A 21,401-nucleotide genomic window follows, 5' to 3' on the forward strand; every position below is an offset into this window, starting at 1 on the left:
TTATTTTTATGTTTGTAGTAATAGTTCATGTTTATTGAATACTTGGTATGTACCAAGTATCTTGCATGAGTTGTATCATTTAACCCTCACAATAACCCTTTGGGGTATAGGTGCTGTTACTGTTATCTTTACTATTAGGTGAGGAACTGAGGCCCAGAGGATGAGTTAACCTCTCCCGTGTCACGGTCTGTAGGTTCTGGAGCAGGTAATTTGATTCCAGAGTCTACCCACAGTGCATTTCTGCCTCCCAGTAGTGGTAGTTGAGCTAATGTTTTTCAGTCATTTATATATTCCTGTAAAATAATGAAACATTAACAAGAACTTCCTAAAGGTTGGTTTTTTTTCTTTTTTGGACTAATTTTGTCATCTTTTTTTTCTTTTCTTGAAAAGTTTGTGTATAAAAAATACTGGCATAATTGAGGTAATTGCTAACTACTTAATCAAGCTAGGAAAATTTAATCAAGTTAATTTGTCTTCCCTGATTTTTTTTTTTAAGTGGATGATTTTAGGGTGGTTTCTCTCAAATTGCTGCAGACACATTTCAAGAAATCTTTAGATGATCGGAAAGTAAGCAGAGTGGAATTCCTTCCGGTTCATTGGCATAGTTCCTTGGGTGGGGATGCCACAGGTGTTGACAGGTTTGTGGATTTTGATAGCTTGGTTTTCAGATTAGTCAAACTTAGATTCAAATTTTAAACTATAGTATAAAGGAGTTTATTATGACTTCAACAAATACACTTAAAAACTTTATATACTTGCTCTGACATATGATTAAACACTGTTAAGTTTATGTGCTACTTTGTGTATGTGTGCACACGCATGTATATATGTACATATGCATGTGTGTATTCCTATTGTAAATATTTAAGGGAATCTAAGAAACTTAAGCTGGTTTTAAAATACTAATCTATAGTGGTTCACACATGGGGCTGTCCTGTACCCTATAGGATGTTTAGCAGCATCCTTGGCTTCTACCCTCTAGATAAGAGTAGCACGACCTTACCCTTAATTTAACAACCAAAAATGTCTCTAGTCATTGCCAGATGTCCCCTGGGGATAAAATCGCCCCTGGTTGAGAACCACTGATTTAGATTATTGTTTCTCAGTGGAGACTCTTCTGGCAGGACAATTCTGTGTCATGTAAGACTGTTGTGTGTATTGTAGGCCATTTAATATCCTTAGTCTAAATGCCAGCAGCACTTACCAGGCACTGTGACAACTAAAAATGCTCTCCACTCAGTTTGGAATGCTCCCAGTTGGGAAGCACAGATTTAGAAAATATTTATGCTGGGGACACAGGGCTAATGACATACTTGGATTTTAGTGAACATCATGATGTTTCAGGGCACATGCTTTAATAAAACTAACCCTACAAGCATTCTATTCTCTCCATGTGAAGCCCTGTTATGGGGATGCTTTCTTTCTCTGTGGGTATTCCTGAAGTATGGCCATTCTCAAATCAGGAAAGATTTTCATTCCATTAAGCTCCTTTTTTACTTCTTGCTACATTCTCTATTGTCCTGGCCACCCACAATTTTTGTCAGGTATCCTGATTTCCAGTAAACTGGAAGAAAAATGGAAGAGTAGGCTTTCCTCTTTAAAAATGAATTAAAAATCTTCGTTTTGGCCTTATTTTATATGATAACTTCAGAGAATCCCCACGTTCATAGTACAGTTATAGGCACAAATGACAACTTCTTTGGTTTATCTTTATTTGTTTACAGTAACTGTCTATAAAATCAACTCATAATTAGTCGGTGGGATCTTTTTTTACTTAGTGTATTTTCAGGATTCAAAATTAAAACTTTTAAAAACCGACAAATTTAAGGTGCTTACTGACTAAACATACTTTTTCTTTCTAAACAGGAATATTAAGAAAATCACTTTACCAAGTATTGGTCGGTTTCGTCACTTTACTAATGAAACCTTGCTAGACATTTTATTTTACAATAGCCCCATCTACTGTCAGAGGATTGTGGAGAAAGTGGGGTTGGAGATGAACCGTCTGTATACACTCTTCATGAGTCGGAACCCAGACTTCAAAGGAGGGGTCTCTGTTGCTGGTCACAGTTTAGGTAAAACTTCCAAATATCCACATTTTTTTTTTTCTTTTTAAACCTTGGTTTCTTTTTATTTATTTATTTATTTATTTTTATTTTTGGCTGTGTTGGGTCTTCGTTTCTGTGCGAGGGCTTTCTCTAGTTGCAGCAAGCGGGGGCCACTCTTCATCGCGGTGCGTGGGCCTCTCACTATCGCGGCCTCTCTTGTTGCAGAGCACAGGCTCCAGACGCGCAGGCTCAGTAGTTGTGGCTCACGGGCCCAGCCGCTCCGCGGCATGTGGGATCCTCCCAGACCAGGGCCCAAACCCATGTCCCCTGCATTAGCAGGCAGACTCTCAACCACTGCGCCACCAGGGAAGCCCCAAATATCCACATTTTAAATACAATTTTTGTTGAGTCATTACTGCTTTCAATGTGGGTGACATTGTTAGTTCAAGATTTAGAATTATAGATTTTAAGTTTTATAAAGGGTAGAAATGAATGCTTTGAGTTTACATTCTGCCTTATTTGCCTTTCATGTTACCTAGGAATGCTTTATATTTTAATTTATTCTGCTACTTGGTAAAACAAGAATATTGATTGTCAGATCTTGATTAAAATCTAACTTTATGTGACTTCTGCTTGGGACTTTGAACAAAAAAAAGGAGGAGAATTTATTTAGTGTTATAAAAGCACCTAGTACATTATAAAGCAAAATGCTTTTTTTTTTTTTTAAGGTTCTTTAATATTGTTTGACATCCTGTCTAATCAAAAAGATTTGAATTTATCAAAGTCTCCTGGGCCTTTAGCTGTTGCTAATGGAGTTGTGAAGCAGCCACATGTTCAGGAAAAGCAGGTATGGTCCAACTGACCTCTAGATTCAGAGTTGGAGCTGAAGAGTTTTCCAAAATCTGAACTGATTCTATGTAACAAATACCCTGAGCTTTAGGAGTGCAATGGAATCATAGAGCTCATTATTTGAGTTTCTCACTCATCTTCCTTATGGATTATAAATTTAAATGTGAGCGACAGTTTATGGTTTCTTTAAAAAATGTGAAGTAAATTATTGTAGGAAATGGGAGCATGAGTGATTTACTAAATTTATATGCTTTTTCAGAATATTCAAACTTTGGATAGCAAACTACCAAAAATTATGATTTGTGTATAGGACAGAATTAAGATTTTTTCCATAGATCAGAAGATATTTTATGGGAACTTTGTAATGTTCTCCCAACTTTTTTTTTAAAAGATACCTGAAGAGCCAAAGCTGATGTTGGATGAGTCTTGTGACCTTGATGTTGAAAATGAAGAAGTCCTGACTTTGCAAGAAACTCTGGAAGCACTTAGCCTCTCTGAATACGTTAGCACTTTTGAAAAGGAAAAGATTGATATGGAATCTCTGGTACTGATGATAGTTTGATTCATTTTTGTCTAAAATTGTTTTTCCTGTGTATGAGATTGAGAATAAGATTTAAACACTTTTACATCACAGTGCATTCAGATAAGGCAGAGACTTAAATGTTTTAAAAAAATTGAAAAAAACAGGAGAACTTTTTTTAATAATCTGGGAACGCTTTTCTAAGTGTGACATAAAACCCAGAAGCCATAAAGGAAAAAAAATTGCATAGCAGGGGATGGCATAAACAATATCTAAAGGCCAACAATAGGTTAAGAAGACTGTTTGCAACACACATTATAAACAAAGGGTTTATTTTCTTATTCAAAGTTTCTATAAGTTAGTTACACAAAGACCATCAACACAATAGGAAAATAGGCAAAGAATATGAACAGATGATATTCAGAAAAGAAAATAACAAATGACTTCTTATATGAAAACTCTGAAGAGAAATATAAATTAAAAGTGCAGTGAGGGACTTCCTTGGTGGCGCAGTGGTTAAGAATCCGCCTGCCAATGCAGGGGACACGGGTTCGAGCCCTGGTCTGGGAGGATCCTGTATGCCGCATAGCGGCTGGGCCCATGCGCCACAACTGCTGAGCCTGCGCTCTGGAGCCCGCAAGCCACAACTGCTGGACCCATGTGCCGCGGCTACTGAGACCCACGGGCCTAGAGCCCGTGCTCCGCAGCGAGAGGAGCCACCGCAGTGAGAAGCCCACACACCGCAATGAACAGTAGCCCCTGCTCGCCACAACTAGAGAAAGCCCACATGCAGCAACGAAGACACAACGCAGCCAAAAATAAATAAATTAAATAAATTAATTTATTAAGAAAGAAAGTGCAGTGAGGTTTTTTTAACCTATCAGTTTGGCAAGAATATTAAGAGTTTGATATTAATATACTATGTGGCCGGGATGAAGGGAAATAGGAACTGATGATAGTTTGATTCATTTTTGTCTAAAATTGTTTATCTTGTGTATGAGGAAAGAATTCTGTACAACATGCATGTATTTTCTGTTAAAAATTAAAAGAATGACTTAGATGTGGAGGCCTAAAATTTTACAACCTAAATTAATTCATGATTTTTAAAAAATTACCTGAGGGTGAGGGCAAGAAAGAAGTTAACTTTAAACAAATTGGATATTCAGTTGCCTTAGATGATACAGTTTCTTTTCATAATTTCCTTTTTTTAAGTTCAGTTCATGTATCATTACATTGACTAATTAATGTACTTGTTTGTTTTCTTTTAAAGCTTATGTGTACAGTGGATGACCTGAAGGAAATGGGGATACCCCTTGGACCCAGGAAGAAGATAGCTAACTTCGTAAAACATAAAGCAGTCAAACTGGTAAGGTTCATCTCTGCACCTAAAAGAAAAAACTCATCTGTGACTAGCTTGTTTATATTTTGGAAGTTTTTGTTAATATCATCATGGTTAGGTCAGCTACTGTGCTCCCTGCCCAAGGGCACAGTAATGGAGTTGATGGAAGGCCTGACTTGGGAGTCAGCCAGAACTGGATTCAAATGCCAATTAAATGCCAATTCCTGGTTTTCCTGGGGCTGAGCAAATTCCGGGATGAAGGACTTTCAGCCTTAGAATTGGTATTTGGAAATTTCCCAGTGCAACAACTGGGTAAGTCCTGGACAAAAAGATGACTTGGTCACCCTGATTCCCAGTTCAACCACTTACTAACTACATATTCATGAGCAATTTGCTTAACTTTTCTGGTCCATGGTTTCCTTCATTTAAAAAACGGGATTGATAATGCCTTCCTTATAGGATTGCAGTGAGGATGAAGTAATGCATGTGTAGCGTATCATCCAATAAATGTTAGCTCATTTTCTCTCTTCCCAGTCCTTCTCACCATCTAAAGAGATAAGAAGGAACACAGATACATTTCATTAAGTAATAGCCAAAAAGCAAAAGTTGTCAACAATCCAAATCAGAGCAATACCAGCGGCAACTAAAAAACATTTCAAAGGAATAAAACAATTGGGAATAACTCGTTTTATTTAATTTTCATTAAGTTAACTCTACAGAGATTTTCTGTATACTTAGAAAAATTAGGTAACACTTAGGGTGGCTATTTTATTTTTATTGTATTAACTTGGTCTTCGCTGATCCTTCCATCTTTTGAACTTCTGTGGTTCTTTAATTTGTGTTACTTCTTTGGAACTTAACATATGCCACTTCTTTATATGTAATATGACTATAAAGTCATAGGACTGATTTGTTATGATTAGCTTAAGCAATTGAGTTGTTCTGCATTTTATGAGTATATCTTTTGGATCAGGCATGTGCTGAGTCCTTGGGATCTGGAGATGAACTGAGGGTGTGCTATCTAGTTAGGGGGAGAGATTTGACCACAGATGATGCATCAGTGCTGCCTGTTCTGTCAGAGCCAGGTGAGGCCTGCCCGGGAGAGAAGGGGCTGGGGTTGGTGAGAGAAGACTTCTCCAAGGTGTTGGTACTTGAGCTTGAAGGAAGGGTAAGGCCAGGGGAAATGGCCTTCCGGGAGTGGGCAAGTGTTTTTCTGCAGCGGAAACAGCAGTCGAGCTGAGAATAAGGTAGAGCACAGGGTCCCGAGGGCCGGAATGGCAGATGTGGCAGATTTCATTTATGAGGGAGTGGTCCTCAAACACATTCTTATGGCTGTGAAAGTCATGGTGCTTTTAAACTAACATCATGAAATGCTTACTTACTTATTAATTTTTATCACAAATTATGATTTAGCACCAAGTCATCTGTTTAGTCTAAAGTTTAATTTTTACTTCAGAAATGTTAAAATTTAAAGCTATGTGCTGTAAGCCATATTATAAAATTTCAACCATGAGCAAATGTGCTTATAATAAGTGAGTTTTTAGACATATTGATTCTTTCCTGGTTTTTCCATTAATATTTGCTGTCTTTTGCAGTTGGCTAGGGCCTACTGGCTGATACGGAGTACTAAAGGAAAAAAACAATTGGAGCAGATCTTAAAGTTGAGACAATTCTATTATCAACTTGAATTTTATGTTAATTTTTTGTGTGTGTGTGTGAACTGGGCCACATTTGTAGCAGCAGTGTAAACCACTGGTTCAGTTCTAAGGGGACACGGTGTGAGAACCACTGCTGTAGGTCAGTGGAGCAGTGAGGGCAGTTCCATGACTGGGCTGGTGTTTTAGGGAGTTCACTTGGTTACAGTGCGGGGATGGAGTTGGAAGGGGATGAAGCTCGAGGCTGTTAGGAATCTCCAGGCATAGTCACTGTAATTATGCAGTGACTCATTGAGAGATGATAGGGGTGTAATAGGAAATGGAAAAGAAAGGTGCAACTCAAAACACATTTTAGACACAGAATAGTGTTTTTGATGGTTGACTGAAGGCGACAATGAAGATTGAGTTGAGAGGCAACATCTCTGGCGAGCACAGCGGTCACACCAAAACCAGGAGGAAGCGTGCTAGTGTTGTTCCTTTCCGCCAGGCTGTGTTCTCCAATGTGAGCACGTTCATCTCCATGTGCACGTCAGTGAAGCACAGGCCTGTAAAAATACAAAAAGAACAAATGAGAAGCTATGTTTCCAGGTCCTACATCTGTCCCTGACTTTATTTTGTAAATAAAAGGAAAAAAAGTAGAAAAGTATTCTATAGTTCTTGAAAAATCTCTAGAAGGAGCCTGGTTTGACTCCTGTAGTAGCTTGGATATATAAGTAATGGCATTATAAGAATGTTTTGAAAGGAGTAAAAAATCTATAAAGTCATCTTATTTTTTAAACTCAAAAGTAATTACCTCTGGATGAACCATGAAACTTTCTCAGCTGTGTTGCCATTGATTGCTCTGTTATTCCTAGTTAACAAGGTGCTGCCAGATCAATAATAAGATAAAATGGTGCGTCCTGTTGATTTAGTGTAACCGAAATAATGGAACCAAAGTTAGTTAGCCTGTTATTTTAATAAAGAGGTCAAATATTTGTGGCCTGAGCTTTTCTTTCCCCTTTGTAAGCCATCTTATTCATTTTCCTTTGAAAAGGAATAATTTTTAGTGCTGGGAATATTGATACTCAAGTATGTGTATTTTGGCTCATTTTGTTTTAAAGTTATTGCATGTGTCTAGGAGGGGAAACAGAACAGCAGTTCGCAGTAGGACAGTTTAGGATCTGTTTAGACAGCTCTCTTAGCAATTTAGATTGCTAAGTTCTATGAGGATAATGGGAGGTACTTCCAAGTGAGAAAGCAAATTTAAACTGAAGAACCTTGAACATGTTCTTCATTTTGGGTTTTAGGTTTAATCTTGTGGTGCCTCCGAAGGGCAGAGATAACCAAGCCTTCCAAGACTTTAACGGTGGAATCAGTTCCCAGCTGGCTGGTGGAGAGTTTTCTTTATTCTGTATTGCCTTTGAATTAACCAATTGGACTTGTTTCCAGGTTTCCTAGTATTTGGAATTTATTGATAGACAAGACCAATTTGGCCAGCTGATTTGTTTAGGCACTGTCAGTAGCTGGGTTTTTTTTTTTTAAATTAATTATTTAATTTTTGGCTGCGCCATAAGGCTTGTGGGATCTTAGTTCCCCAGCCAGGGATTGAACCCAGGACCACAGCAGTGAAAGCGCCAAGCCCTAACCACTGGACCACCAGGGAATTTCCTGTCAATAGCTATTTAAACAGAGACTTAACACAGTCATTCACAGCTTGGGGAATGAGGGCCAGTGAAACCCGTGAATCCACCATGATGGTTGTTCACATTCCCCTGACGTTGTTGCTGCTGTATCAGGGTGTGATCACAAACCCACACGAGCAGATTTTATCTCATTACTACAGAGGTACGCCTGTTCTATAGACGCTCCCAAAGATTTTCTTATTTATGAAATGCATAGATCGTGAGTATTCACTACAGTAAGTTTTGACAATTATTGCGCCTGTGTAATCACCAGCTAAAACAAGAACTAGAACATTTCTGTCACTCAGATAGTTCTCTCATGCTTCTTTCTGGTCCACTCCCCCTCCCATACAACTACTATTCTGAATTTGATCACTATAGGATAGTTTTGCCTGTTCTAGAAGTTTATATAAATGGAACCAACACTGTACACTTTTCTGTATCTAGCTTCTTTTACTCAAAATAGTGTTCTTGAAATTCATATAATTGTTGTTTTATTTGCAGTTTACTCCTTTTTATTTCTAAATAGTTATTCCATTGTATGAATGTACCACAATGTGTTTATCTGTTCTTCCCAGAATGCTTTTGAGGAAAATTTGTCAGTGGCTCCGTGTAGACATAATGGTGTAAAGATGTTGAATGAATAAATTTCTCTTAAGTTACATGTCTTTATAGGAAGTATATATTTTACAGTTATATAAAGTACTTCTAAATTATCTGGCTAAAGTTGAGATCACAAAGGAAGAAGTTGGCATTTTAAAAAATTTTAGTAAAATTTAAAATTATATAGAAAAGTGGAGAGCAAAGAGTATACTAATAGCTAATATTTAGATTTAGCTGTAGCTGTTTTGCCACATTTTGCTTTTGTTCTTAATTTTCTTTTTCTTAAGAATTTTAAAGTAGATTATAGACATCATGGTATTTTTTTCCTTAAATATTTAGTATGTATCTCTAAAAAGACATTTCCCTAATAACCACAGTACCATTATTATGCCTAAGAAATTACTAATCATTCCTTAATATTGATATATCGTAGGGATAGCTGATAACTTTTTTTCCCTCAGTTCTATTACGAAAATTTGGTATTTCACAGGAACAGAAAAAAGCATCAGAAAAGAAGGCAGTGATGGCTGCTTCGACAAAAGGACAAGAGGAAAGTGCTCAGAAAGCTAAAGAAATGGCTTCTTCTCCCTCAGAATCTGAGTCCAAGAGGAAACTCCCACTCGGAGTTTACGTTTCTTCTGTGCACGTTGATTATGAGTCTTTTGAAGTTGGCACTGGACAGGTAAGTTAACATATTGACTTGGGCCATGTATTTTATGTTGGAATCACATATCTGTATTATTTGGGTTAGCTTTAGATTCTTTAAATATTTATTCAACAGGTTTTTTTTGGTCGGGGGGAGAAAACTGATTTTCTCTTAATAAAAATTGTATGCTTCTTTCATAATGTTCGAAATGAGGGACTGAATGTCCCTCAGTTTGAAATTGTCCTTATTCAATTTTTTTCACCCCTCATAATTTTATAGCATTAGTGTCTCAGCCACTAGCAACAGAAGTGGTGATAGTTAGAAAATTATTTTCAGAATATACTTAAACTTCTGTGAGAGGTGCTTGCTACATTCCCTCAACTTATGTTTTTTATTACTCATAATTCTTCCCTGGGGGAAATATTCCTGTAAAAACCTACCAAGTAGTTGATAATGCTGCATTTAATGATATATTGTTTCTCAATGGCTTAAAAGTATTAAAATCTTTTTAGACAGTATTACTTTCAGTATATTTATAGTTGTTTATATGGTTCCATTCTCTTAAGTGAGTTCATGACTGATTTAAAGAAGGCAGGAAATGTTATTGGATGTTTGCTATAGCCTGTTCAAGCTTTTAAGCCTAACTCATTCATAAAATTTGCATTTTATTTATTTATTTATTTATCTATCTATCTATTTAATTTAGGCTGCGTTGGGTCTTCGTTGCTGCGCTTGGGTTTTCTCTAGTTGTGGCGAGCGGGAGCTACTCTTCGTTGCAGTGCGCAGGCTTATTGCGGTGGCTTCTGTTGTTGCAGAGCACGGGCTATAGGCACACGGGCTTCAGTAGTTGTGGCACACGGGCCCTAGAGCACAGACTCAGTAGTTGTCTGTGACTACTGTGATTAGTAGTTGACTAATCACCATCAGCAGTTTGAACAAGGCCTTCTAGACTTTTATTTGAGCATATATTTACATATATATTTTAAGAAAAATGGGAAATACTAGAACATTATACATATCTTCCTTGACTTACGATGGGGTTATGTCCTGATAAACCTATTGTAAATTGAAAATATCCAAAGTCAAAAATGCATTTAATATACCTAACCTACCCAACATCATAGCTTAACCTCACCTACCTTAAACGTGCTCAGAACACTTAACATTAGTCTATAGTTGGGCAAAATCATCTAACACAAAGCTTATTTTATAATAGGCTGCCATAACAAAGTATCACAGACTGGGTGGTCTTAAACACCAGAAACTTACTGTCTCACAGTTCCACGACTGAGGTGTCAGCAGGGCCTTCTCCCTCTGAAACCCATAGAGGCATCCTTCCTTGCCTCTTTCTAGCTTCTGTTGGTTTAACGGCAGTTGTTAGCGTCCTTTGGCTTCTGTGTGCATCACTCCAATCCTCCGTCTTCACGTGGCAGACTCCCTTTGCCTTTACATCATCTTTCCTGTGCATGCCTGTCTCTGTGTCCAAATTTCTCCTTTTTATAATAACACCAGTCATATTGGATTTAGGGCCCACTGTAATGCTGTAAAGACCCTATTTCCAAGTAAGGTCTGAGGTACTGGTACATTTCTCTTTTGGAGGGAACACATTCAACCCATAATGTTGGACATGTAGGCAATTTTTCATTCTTTTAAGCAATCCAGTGATAAACAGTTTTAAACCAATTTTCTGTGTACATTTTTTATTCTTTCTTTCAGTTAAATAACTGGAAGTATTTATAGCTGGGCCAAAGGACGTGCACATGAGAATGTTAATAGTTATTGCTACTTGCCCCTGGAAAGGTTGTGCCAGTTTGTACTCCGACTGGCAGTTTATAAGACTGCCTGTCTCTCCTCTCCCTCACTAGTACTGATATTATCATTTTCCTTTAAAAATATGTAGTATTCTTACTTGTGTAACTTCTTCTAAAGAAATAATTTTTTACATGAAAATAGATTTTAATTTTTTTTTTAGTATTTCATTTATATCTTTGACAACTGTATCTTACTCTATTTCTTTGAGCACTAGAGAGGTTAGATGTTTTATCACTTATTTTTTAGGCTTTTGTGTGTGTGTGTGAGGTGCTGGTTTACCTATTTTTCTATTGGGTTGCTTTTCTCTTACTGATAGTTAAGAATTTATATATTAAGGATATTGGCCCCTTGATGTAAATATTTTTTCCAGTTTATAATTTTTTTTAACTTTGTTTTTTCTTCTTCTCTTTTTTTTTTCTGGAACTGGGGAAAGATACATAATCTTGAGAGTATTTTGTGGCCCTCATCAGTAGCAGAAACTATTGAATTTGCAAATATAAGGGCAAACAAAGGGATGTGAAGTCTAGACTTTGTTAGAAGGGCAGCCTAGTTGTAGAAAGAGCATTGGTTTTGGAGTTAGAAATCCTCATTGTGCCACTCACTGTGTGCTCCTAGGTAAGTGACATCACCTATTTGGGCTTCACTGTCTTCGTCTGATAAGCGGGCACGAGGGTTCCTGCCATGCCCTTTGCTCTCAGTGGACCTCTGTCACGCACTTGGATTATGCCATTCATTGTTCTTCATTCTCAGGGTACTAAAATGATGAAGACTCGTATTCTGTCACTGAGCAACAAACAAAAGAGCTTTGTAAATTATAGAGTGCTGTCCGAATGTGGGTGCCTTCTCTCACTCTAGGCAGTTCCCAGTGAACTGAGAGGTTTCCCCCAAACAAGAGCTCTTTTGGGATAAATTACATTTCTGATGGAAAGAAACATGTCTAATGAATGAGGATGGTAGTTATAATGGAAGTAACGGTCATTGGATGCTTAAAATATGCTAAGCACTTTATGTGGATTAGGTTATTTATTTTTCAACCACATTATGAGTTTGGCATTGTTATGATCCCCATTTTATAGATGAGGAAACTGAGGTGGAGGCAAGAGAGGTTAAGAAACTTGCCCAAGGTCAGTCACACAGTGAGGAGTGGAGTCAGGATTCAAACCCAGGCAGTTTGATTCTAGAGTCTGTAGTTTTGACCACATTTATAACTAAAATAAATCTAATACTTCCGTACACTATATATTTTATGCTTTTTACTTACTTCTTACTTACTTCTGTATACAGTAAGTAAAAGTATAGTCACAGGATGTATTAGTATGTAAAGATTTCAAAAGGACATGTTTTGGTCCCTTTCAGCTAGCAGCAGCGTCCGTGGCAGTGGTTGTCAGCACTGTAAGCCACACCTGGAGGGGTGTCATCTGTATTGGGATGCTTTTAATTAAGTGCACTTCCAGTTTGAACTTTTGAATTTTGCATTACATGACATTGGAATGACCATCTGTCATTGTTTTCTGATCCTTTCTAGGTTTCTGTTGTTTACAACTCCTTAGACTTTGAACCAGAGATTTTCTTTGCCTTGGGATCTCCAATTGGTATGTTTCTCACTATTCGAGGAGTGGACAGGATAGATGAGAACTACAGGCTTCCTACCTGCAAAGGATTCTTCAATATTTATCACCCAGTGAGTGAACTGCATTTACTTCTATTTTTTTTTTTTTAAACAGATGTAACTTTATTTATTTATTTATTTATTTATTTTTTGGGTGTGTTGGGTCTTCGTTTCTGCGCGAGGGCTTTCTCTAGTTGCGGCAAGTGGGGGCCACTCTTAATCGCGGTGCGCAGGCCTCTCACTGTCGCGGCCTCTTGTTGCGGAGCACAGGCTCCAGACGCGCAGGCTCAGTAGTTGTGGCTCACGGGCCCATTTGCTCCGTGGCATGTGGTATCTTCCCAGACCAGGGCTCGAACCCGTGTCCCCTGCATTGGCAGGCAGATTCTCAACCACTGCACCACCAGGGAAGCCCCATTTACTTCTATTTTGAAGAAGATGAAGCACCAGTCCTCTTTATCCTAATAGAGTCTCAGATTCTTATTTCTTAGGAATTAATACTAATTTTGATTTTGTACAACTCAGCTCTCTGACCTAAAAAATACAGTCTGATACTTTCCGATAAACTTTTCTATCAAAAAGCCTTTGTTCAAGGAAATAATTTTCTTGCTTTGCTTGCCAAGTAATTTTACCCACAAACTTGAAAGTCTTCTTATAATTACCAGTATTTGAATAAGGTGTGAAAAGAAAATCAAAATCTCTGGTTTGCCAGATACCTGTTTTCTCACTCAACTAAGATATATAACTCAAAACAGCTTTTCATAGATTTCTAATTCTTCTATTTATAGCTTGATCCAGTGGCATATAGATTAGAACCTATGATTGTACCAGATCTGGACCTAAAAGCAGTTCTCATTCCACATCACAAAGGCAGAAAAAGACTTCATTTAGGTAAAAAGCAAATACTATAAAAACTTGTTTCCTTCCTGTCATTTTGTAATCTGTCATTTGTAATGAATTGTGTCCTTCCTGTCATTTGTAATGAGTTATGAAAATTTTAACACTAAGTTCTTATTTATTTAAATGCCTGCATTGTTCAGAACATGTTTACTAATTATTTGCAGGAGCTGTAAAGTTATGAATGAGTTCCTTCTCCTTAATGATTTCTCCTTGATAACATTCTAATTGTTGACATAATAAGGAATGGGGAAAGTTGGTAATAAAGTGATGAGGTGCATGATTTTGATAGAATTTGGTTATAGTTTTTGGAATTGGGAAGCAAAGTAACTTTTGAACTAATGACCAAACCATCAAGAAATAAAAATTTGATGATAAGTCAAGCGAGCTGTTTTTTCCTTGCTAACTAAACAGACTTTTCCTATTAAAAAAATTCATTAAACAAAATGGATTGATAATAATTCCAGGTAGGGTTTAGGTTTCTTTTATGTCTACTGATGGTGTATAGTACTTCTTATCCATAGGTTTAAAAGAAGGAACAGTGATCATGCCCTCTTATTTAAAATATTTTTCTTTTTTTTTAACGTTGCACCATGCTTTATAAACACAATTAACTCTTTTGAAGTTAGATGAGAAATTTGATACTCTAAGACTATGAATTCATATATTTTTTGTTAGACAAAAGCAGAAAAGGTGAAGGGGCAGGAGTTTCTTCATTTTTAAATTAGAAGTTTAAATTGTGGTTATATCAGAACCTCAAATTCTCAAAACCATTTCACCAATATGTATTAGAAAAACAACCATCTTTTTAATCTTGTGGGCCCATATTTTAACTTAGAGTAAAAAAAAAAAAAAAAGCACATAAATGTGCTTATTACATTTTTATGGTATTTGAACTCCTTTTTTTTTTGGAGAGAGGAAATGTATAGGTTTAGGCTGGATCAAGTTTAGTTGTTAAAAAAAAAAACAGAATAAGACTCCTCAAAACATTTTAACACGTTGGAAGTTCTTGGCTGAGAAACTCCATATATTTGACATTTAAGAGAAGAGGAAGAGGTCTTATCCTGTCTGAGAATAGTATAACTTTTGTTTTAATTTTTGTGGTGCAGAATTTAACCCAGTAACTAATAACTTGATATGTCATCTTAATCTCTTTAGAGTTGAAAGAAAGTCTCTCTCGTATGGGATCTGATTTGAAGCAGGGTTTCATTAGCTCTCTGAAAAGTGCTTGGCAGACATTAAATGAGTTTGCCCGTGCTCATACCTCTTCAACTCAGCTGCAAGAAGAATTGGAGAAGGTAGCCAATCAAATCAAAGAAGAAGAAGAAAAGCAAGTAGTTGAAGGTAAATTTGACTTTTGAGGCATTTTCCAGTACAAATATTATTTGTGAACATAGCACACATAAATTATTTGATGATGGTTGTCCATTGTAGTCTTTTTTGTTGAAATGTAGAGGCTCTTCCTATAAAGGAAAGTCAGTTAGGATAAACTGTACTTCAAAATGCGTGTCATCCTTTTTTTTTTTTTTTACTAGGTTTTGGGCTCGTAGTTGCTGAACTTTTTACTCTGCAGGCTTAAAATTTTGTTGAGATTGATAAGGCCAGAGTGGAATGTCAGAGTTGAGAACTAAGTTAGTATTCAGGCATCTGAATGACCCCCTGTGAGAAATGTTCTCCTGGTACTGTGTCTGACTGTACTGTGTCGTTGTAGACTGTACACGCAATGTCAGGTCATTGTGCCGTGATGTTTTTGATTCTTTCAGATTCTAATTCTATTTCCTTTCTTTCTACAACGCTCTCTCACCCCTTTTCTTCAAAACTTCTGTCGGCTCGTTGGCTCTTTCTCCTCTCTCTTGGGGAACCAGCCCCTCTTCCCCTGGCTCTTTGGAGGAATGGGAAGTGAGCCTGGTAGTTCCCCAGGTTGCTACGTGTGTCAAGCAATATTCTCTTGAGCCCAGAAGGTCAGCTAAAGTCAAAGGATAATGATTAAGTGATTGACTTTGATATTGAAATGGTTTAAATTCTAGCAGAAAAGACTGTTGAAAGTCCAGATTTTTCCAAGGATGAGGACTACTTAGGAAAGGTTGGAATGTTAAACGGAGGCCGCCGAATTGACTATGTTCTTCAAGAAAAGCCAATAGAGAGTTTTAATGAATATCTTTTCGCTCTTCAGAGTCACTTATGCTATTGGTAAGTATCTTCATCTTTGATAACATTCATGTGGCCTTTACGTTGCAGCACATACAGCAGTTTTAGTGAGGTTCTTGCTGATTTACCATTTGCAATTTGAATGCCCATATATTCAAAATCAGTATTTTCCCCCTTTAGTTTAGTTATCCACAAGATGGCAGCATGTCATCTGCCTTTGACCAAAGGCCTTTGGTACTTGCCCACTGTTTTTGCAGGGATGCCTTTCACAGAATGGGAATGGTAGGGACTTTGAAAGCCACCCTTTTGTGTATCCTCCGTCACCAAGGAGAACTGCAGCACAGCTATTTTGGAGCTGATTGGTATTCATCCAGTTTTTAAGGACAGCTCTGAGATTACACTACTTTATTTTCATTTGCCCTTCTTAGGGAGAATTGAATAGAACCAAAGCTGCATTCTCTACCTTTATGCATAGAGGTTAATTTCTTTTTTTTTTTAATTAATTAATTTATTTTTGGCTGCATCTTCATTGCTGCGTGCGGGCTTTCTCTAGCTGTGGAGAGCAGGGGCTACTCTTCGTTGGGGTGCGTGCGCTTCTCATTGTGGTGGCTTCTCTTGTTGCAGAGCACAGGCTCTAGGCACGCGGGCTTCAGTAGCTGTGGCACGCGGCCCCAGTAGTTGTGGCTCGCGGGCTCTAGAGCGCAGGCTCAGTAGTTGTGGTGCACGGGCTGAGTTGATCCACAGCCTGTGGGATCTTCCCGGACCAGGGCTCAAACCTGTGTCCCCTGCATTGGCAGGCGGATTCTTAACCACTGCACCACCAGGGAAGTCCTAGAGGTTAATTTCTAATTATCTCTTAAGTAAATGTGCTTTTCTTTTTAATAGGGAATCTGAAGATACTGCCCTGTTATTACTTAAAGAAATTTATCGAACAATGAGCATTAGTCCAGAACAGCCCCAGCATTGATTGGACTTCAGCTTCACCGTGTGAGTTTATCTTTATTGTGCGTATAAATTCTGAATGTTTCATTCTGAAGCCTCTTTTATGGAGTTGATGTTGACTATAAATTTTTCTTTTTTCTGTTTCCTCTAAGTGTTTTTCTTTCTTTCTTTTTTTTAAATTCAGAATAGAGACATTAAGGAACCAAACTCACAATACCTTAAAAAAATAGAGGTTTATTTTTCTTATATAACAGGAAGGGTTCATCTATTGAATGATGTCACTAGATCGTTTGCATCTTTTCACCTGCCTGTTGGCTCTTGTTGCCTTGTAGTTATTAGATAGCTCCCATAGTTCTAGATATCACATCTGTGTTCGGGGCATGAAGAAGGTGAGAAAGGGTAGTATTAGTTATATCTTATCTATCTTAATTAGGAAAACAGAAGCATCTGTAAAAATTTACTCACGCCTGTTGACTAAGCCTGTGTCACATGTCCCATGTCCCCGCTGAACCCCAAACTGCTTGAAAGGTTGTAAAGGTTTTATTTTAAACATTCCCAGTCATTATCGAGGGAAGGAATAGAGAAGGGGGTTAAACCTATAATGCATAAACCAACCTGCAAGTTGGCCACACTCTGTAACCTGACTGTTCTCCTGAGACACCTGACGCCAGTTTTTCCTCACTAGATTATACATCACTTTAAAAAATAGGTAATGTGTTTTTTAAAAAGTTAGAACTTTTATAGCCTTTGAAAGAGTGAAATGCAAAGTGGTGAGCTCTCGATTGCTGAAATCAAAAGTAGTTCCTGGCACTTTTTGGTTTTTTAATCATAAATGATAAGTTCAGTCTTCACCTTCTTATTTTGGAGAGGTAACCACTTTTAGTAGGATTTTCTTAGAGAAATTTTCCTGTGCATGTCCAATCAAATATGTGTTCATGTCAAAACAGAGGGATTTCATTGACTATATTGTTCTGCAACTTGATGTTGTCGATCAGCCATACAGCTTGCATAGTAACTTGTGTAGATCTTTTTCGTTCTCTTTAATGGCTACATAGGAATCCATTGTATGGCTATGCCCCATCATATTTAGCCAGCTTCCTGTTCATGGACATTTAGGTCATTTCCTAATGTGTATTAGAAAACCTTAACAGAGTAGGTAAGAGGTATAAAAGGCCATTTTGTAATCAGACTTTTGATACAGTTTTATCAGTTCTTAGCATTTCTGATATTATAATATTAAAATAAACTAAATGTAATGTCAAGAGTTACCTCAGTCCAGATTTTCAATTATGAAATAGTCATTCATTTGGCTGACAGATATTTATTCAGCACCGACTATATGCCAGACGCCAGTTTTCATCCTGGGGATAAGTGCTAAATGAGGTTGCATTCTCACCTTTAAGGTAATTGTCTTCTGCGGGGAAGAGATTACAGTAAGCCTGTACTCTAATTCACAAGTAAATGTCAGCTATTGATAGGTTCTGTGGAAAAGACAAAATAGAAAGAGGTTGAGAGTGACTGGGGGTGCTTCCAGGGAAGGCCTTGCCAAGCTGATGATATGTGAGTTGAAATTTGAATGATGAGAAGGAGGTGGACACCTGGAGATACGGGGAGAACAGTCCAGGCAGAAAGAAGAGCAGTTGCCAGGGCCATGAGATGGGAGCCGATGTGTTGTGTTTGAGGGACAGAGAGCAGACCCGTGTAGCTAGAGGGGAGAAGAGGAGGGAGGTAGGTGGGCCTGACTACGAGGGATCTGGTAGGACGTTTACGTTTTATTCTAAGCGTAATGGAAACATTGGGCGTTTCTAAGAAGAGGAGTGACATAATTTGGTTTATACTTTAGAAAGATTGCTTTTGGTGCTGGGTGGAGGGTGGACTGTTGGACAGGGATGGAGGGACAACAGTGAAGAGGCTGGTGGTGACTCCGACTAGGGTTGTAGTGATAGGGATGGCGAAAGGTGACTGAACTCAGGCCTAGTGCGGGGGTAGCGATGTCCAGGACTTACAGATGAGTTCACTCTGGGGAGTGCGGGAAAGAAGAGTTAAGGATGGCCCTTAGGATTTTGATGTGAGCAACTGAGTGGTTGCTGGTACCTTTTCCTGGGAAGGCTTGTGGGGGGAGCAGGGTTTTGGGGGTTGTGGGGATGGAGAGTTGGTAGTTGATGATGTTAGTCTGAAGATAATAATAACCTTAGAATCATCAGCACATACTTGGCCATCTGAAACCAGAAACTGGATGAGGTCACCTAGGAGTGTGTCAGTGGAGAAGAGAGAAGTCTGTGAAGTGAAAGAAAATCCAGGGGCTTGTGGTCTCAGGGAAGCTGAGAGACGATTGTTTCAAGGAGAGGGCAGTCAGCCATGTGAAATGCCACTGAGGGGTCAAGTAAGAGGAGGACCAAGAATTGGCCACTGGCTTGAAGAGGACATAGGACGTCATTGGTGACCTTGAGCAAAGCTGTTTTAAGATCATGGCAGAGGTTCAGTGGGCTGAGGAGAGGTAAGGGATCAGAGGAACGAGTTTTGCTGTGAAGGTTAACAGAAATAAGACAGGGACATTTTATGATATTCAGGTGCGTTTGTTTGCTAACGACAGTGATCCAATATTGAGGGAGAAGTTGATAATGCAAGAGCTAAAGGGGATATTATTGGAGGAAATACTTGAAAAGTCAATGGGGGATAGGGCCGGGGCAAATCGAAGCGTTTTGTCTTAGAAAAAGAGCAGGGCTGCCTCTTCCATGGGACCGGAGGAAGGCCGAGAGTGAGGGCACAGCATGGGTAGTGGGTAACGGTGGTGGTGGGTAGACCGCCGTTCTCTGGCCTCCTGTCCTAAGTGTGTGAGAGTAAGGTCTCGGTCAAGGGCTGTGGGAGACGGGAGGAGAGAGGGGAGCAGAAGAACACTCACCTCAGAGTGTGGGGAAAGGGAATTTGCCAGCAGAGTGTGGTGCGATTGCATTGCAGGCTTGAGTGCCCATTCGATATTTTGGTCATAAATTTGAAGTGAGTACAGTTAGCACGATCGCATGACTTTTCTCTGGCCATGTGCTGCTGCTTGGTTGAGGTGCACAGTAAGAGATAACTGGGTTTACTAGATTAGGGTTTTGCCAGGTGACTAAGACAGGAGGAGAAAGACAAGGGAGCTAAGGGAGGTGATAGAGACCGAAAAAAGCGAGAGGTCAGTGCAGGATGAGGTCGGAGAATCACAGGAGTGAGGAGTTTCCCAGTGGGTGACCCAGAGGTTGGGATGGGAGACGCAAAGTGAGGAGGGAGTCACTGTGCCATGGGATCTGGGCGCTGTGACCCTCTGCTAAACAAGTGCTCTGTGTGCTTCAGAAACCATTAAAAAATTATAAAACGATAGTGCCTCATACAGAAACTTTAGAAAAATGTAGAAAAGCAGCAGCAGAAATCACCTATAATCTCGCTAACTGAAAGTGTTAGATGTTAATCCTTCTAAGCTTTTTCTAAGTCTCGGTGTATTTCATATATATATATATTTTTTTTTCATATATATATATTTTTTAACATCTTTATTGGAGTATAATTGCTTTACAACGTTGTGTTAGTTTCTGCTTTATAACAAAGTGAATCAGCTATACATATACATATATCCCCATATCTCCTCCCTCTTGCATCTCCCTCCCACCCTCCCTATCCCACCCCTCTAGGTGGTCACAAAGCACGGAGCTGATCTCCCTGTGCTATGCGGCTGCTTCCTACTAGCTATCTGTGTTACATTTGGTAGTGTACATATGTCCATGCAACTCTCTCACTTCGTCCCAGCTTACCCTTCCCCCTCCCCGTGTCTTCAAGTCCATTCTCTATTCCTGTCCTGCCCCTAGGTTCTTCAGAACCATTTTTCTTTTTTTAGATTCCATATATATGTGTTAGCATATGGTATTTGTTTTTCTCTTTCTGACTTACTTCACTCTGTATGACAGTCTCTAGGTCCATCCACCTCATCGGTGTATTTCATATTATTTGCTATTTTGTAGCCTGTTTTTTTCCACTTGCGAGTATATTGTATAGTTTTTCCACCTCAGCCTACAACATGGGTGTGTGTATTTACCATTTTTATTTGTTTTTCTGAGTGGTTTATACATACAGTTGGTTCAGCTTTTATTTATTTATTTTTTAGGAAGAGACTTTTCCTTTTTTTTTTTAAATATATTTATTTATTTATTTATTTATTTATTTAGGCTGCGCTGAGTCTTAGTTGCAGCACGCGGACTCTTAGTTGCGGCATGCAGGCGGGATCTAGTTTCCCCACCAGGGATCGAACCCGGGCCCCCTGCATTGGGAGTGTGGAGTCTTACCCACTGGAACACCTGGGAAGTCCCTGGTTCACCTTTTAGAAGTGACAGAAGAGAGGGCTCTTGCTCTTACACTTCTTCCCCAGTGTCCCTGCCCAGAGGCAACCAGCGTTCCAAGTTTTGTGTATCCTTCCAGACATCTGCTAACACATACATGATTTTTTTCCTTTTTAAAAGACAAATACTAGCAAAATAAGACACGCTTCTTATGTTTGTATCTTTGAGATTTTCCCGTATCCATCCACCCATCCATCCATCCACCCATCATCCATGCATCATTTGCTGAGCACCTTACTTACTAAGTGCCAGGTACTAGTGTCTAGGCCCCGGGGTTCACAGCAGTGGACCAAACAGTCTCTGCCCTC

At 38.7% G+C, this 21,401-nt stretch overlaps 1 protein-coding gene across 5 annotated transcripts in view; it reads left to right on the plus strand.

Moving 5' to 3' along the window:
- The window catches only part of SEC23IP (SEC23 interacting protein), a 44,498-nt gene that overhangs the window by 18,274 nt on the left and 4,823 nt on the right, over positions 1 to 21,401 (plus strand). For 3 of the 5 annotated variants that reach the window (XM_082406947.1, XM_082406946.1, XM_082406948.1), the window contains exons 8-18: positions 497 to 638; positions 1,867 to 2,075; positions 2,777 to 2,895; positions 3,289 to 3,441; positions 4,688 to 4,783; positions 9,166 to 9,357; positions 12,659 to 12,814; positions 13,528 to 13,630; positions 14,795 to 14,980; positions 15,664 to 15,826; positions 16,670 to 16,771. In XM_082406947.1, the coding sequence (XP_082263073.1) occupies positions 497 to 638; positions 1,867 to 2,075; positions 2,777 to 2,895; positions 3,289 to 3,441; positions 4,688 to 4,783; positions 9,166 to 9,357; positions 12,659 to 12,814; positions 13,528 to 13,630; positions 14,795 to 14,980; positions 15,664 to 15,826; positions 16,670 to 16,751 (1,601 nt within the window). In that variant the 3' untranslated portion in view covers positions 16,752 to 16,771. The other 2 variants (XM_082406949.1, XM_082406950.1) reach the window with 2 other exon arrangements.

This window comes from Balaenoptera borealis, assembly GCF_965194805.1.
Source record: "Balaenoptera borealis genome assembly, chromosome: 10".
Lineage (NCBI taxonomy): Eukaryota > Metazoa > Chordata > Mammalia > Artiodactyla > Balaenopteridae > Balaenoptera > Balaenoptera borealis.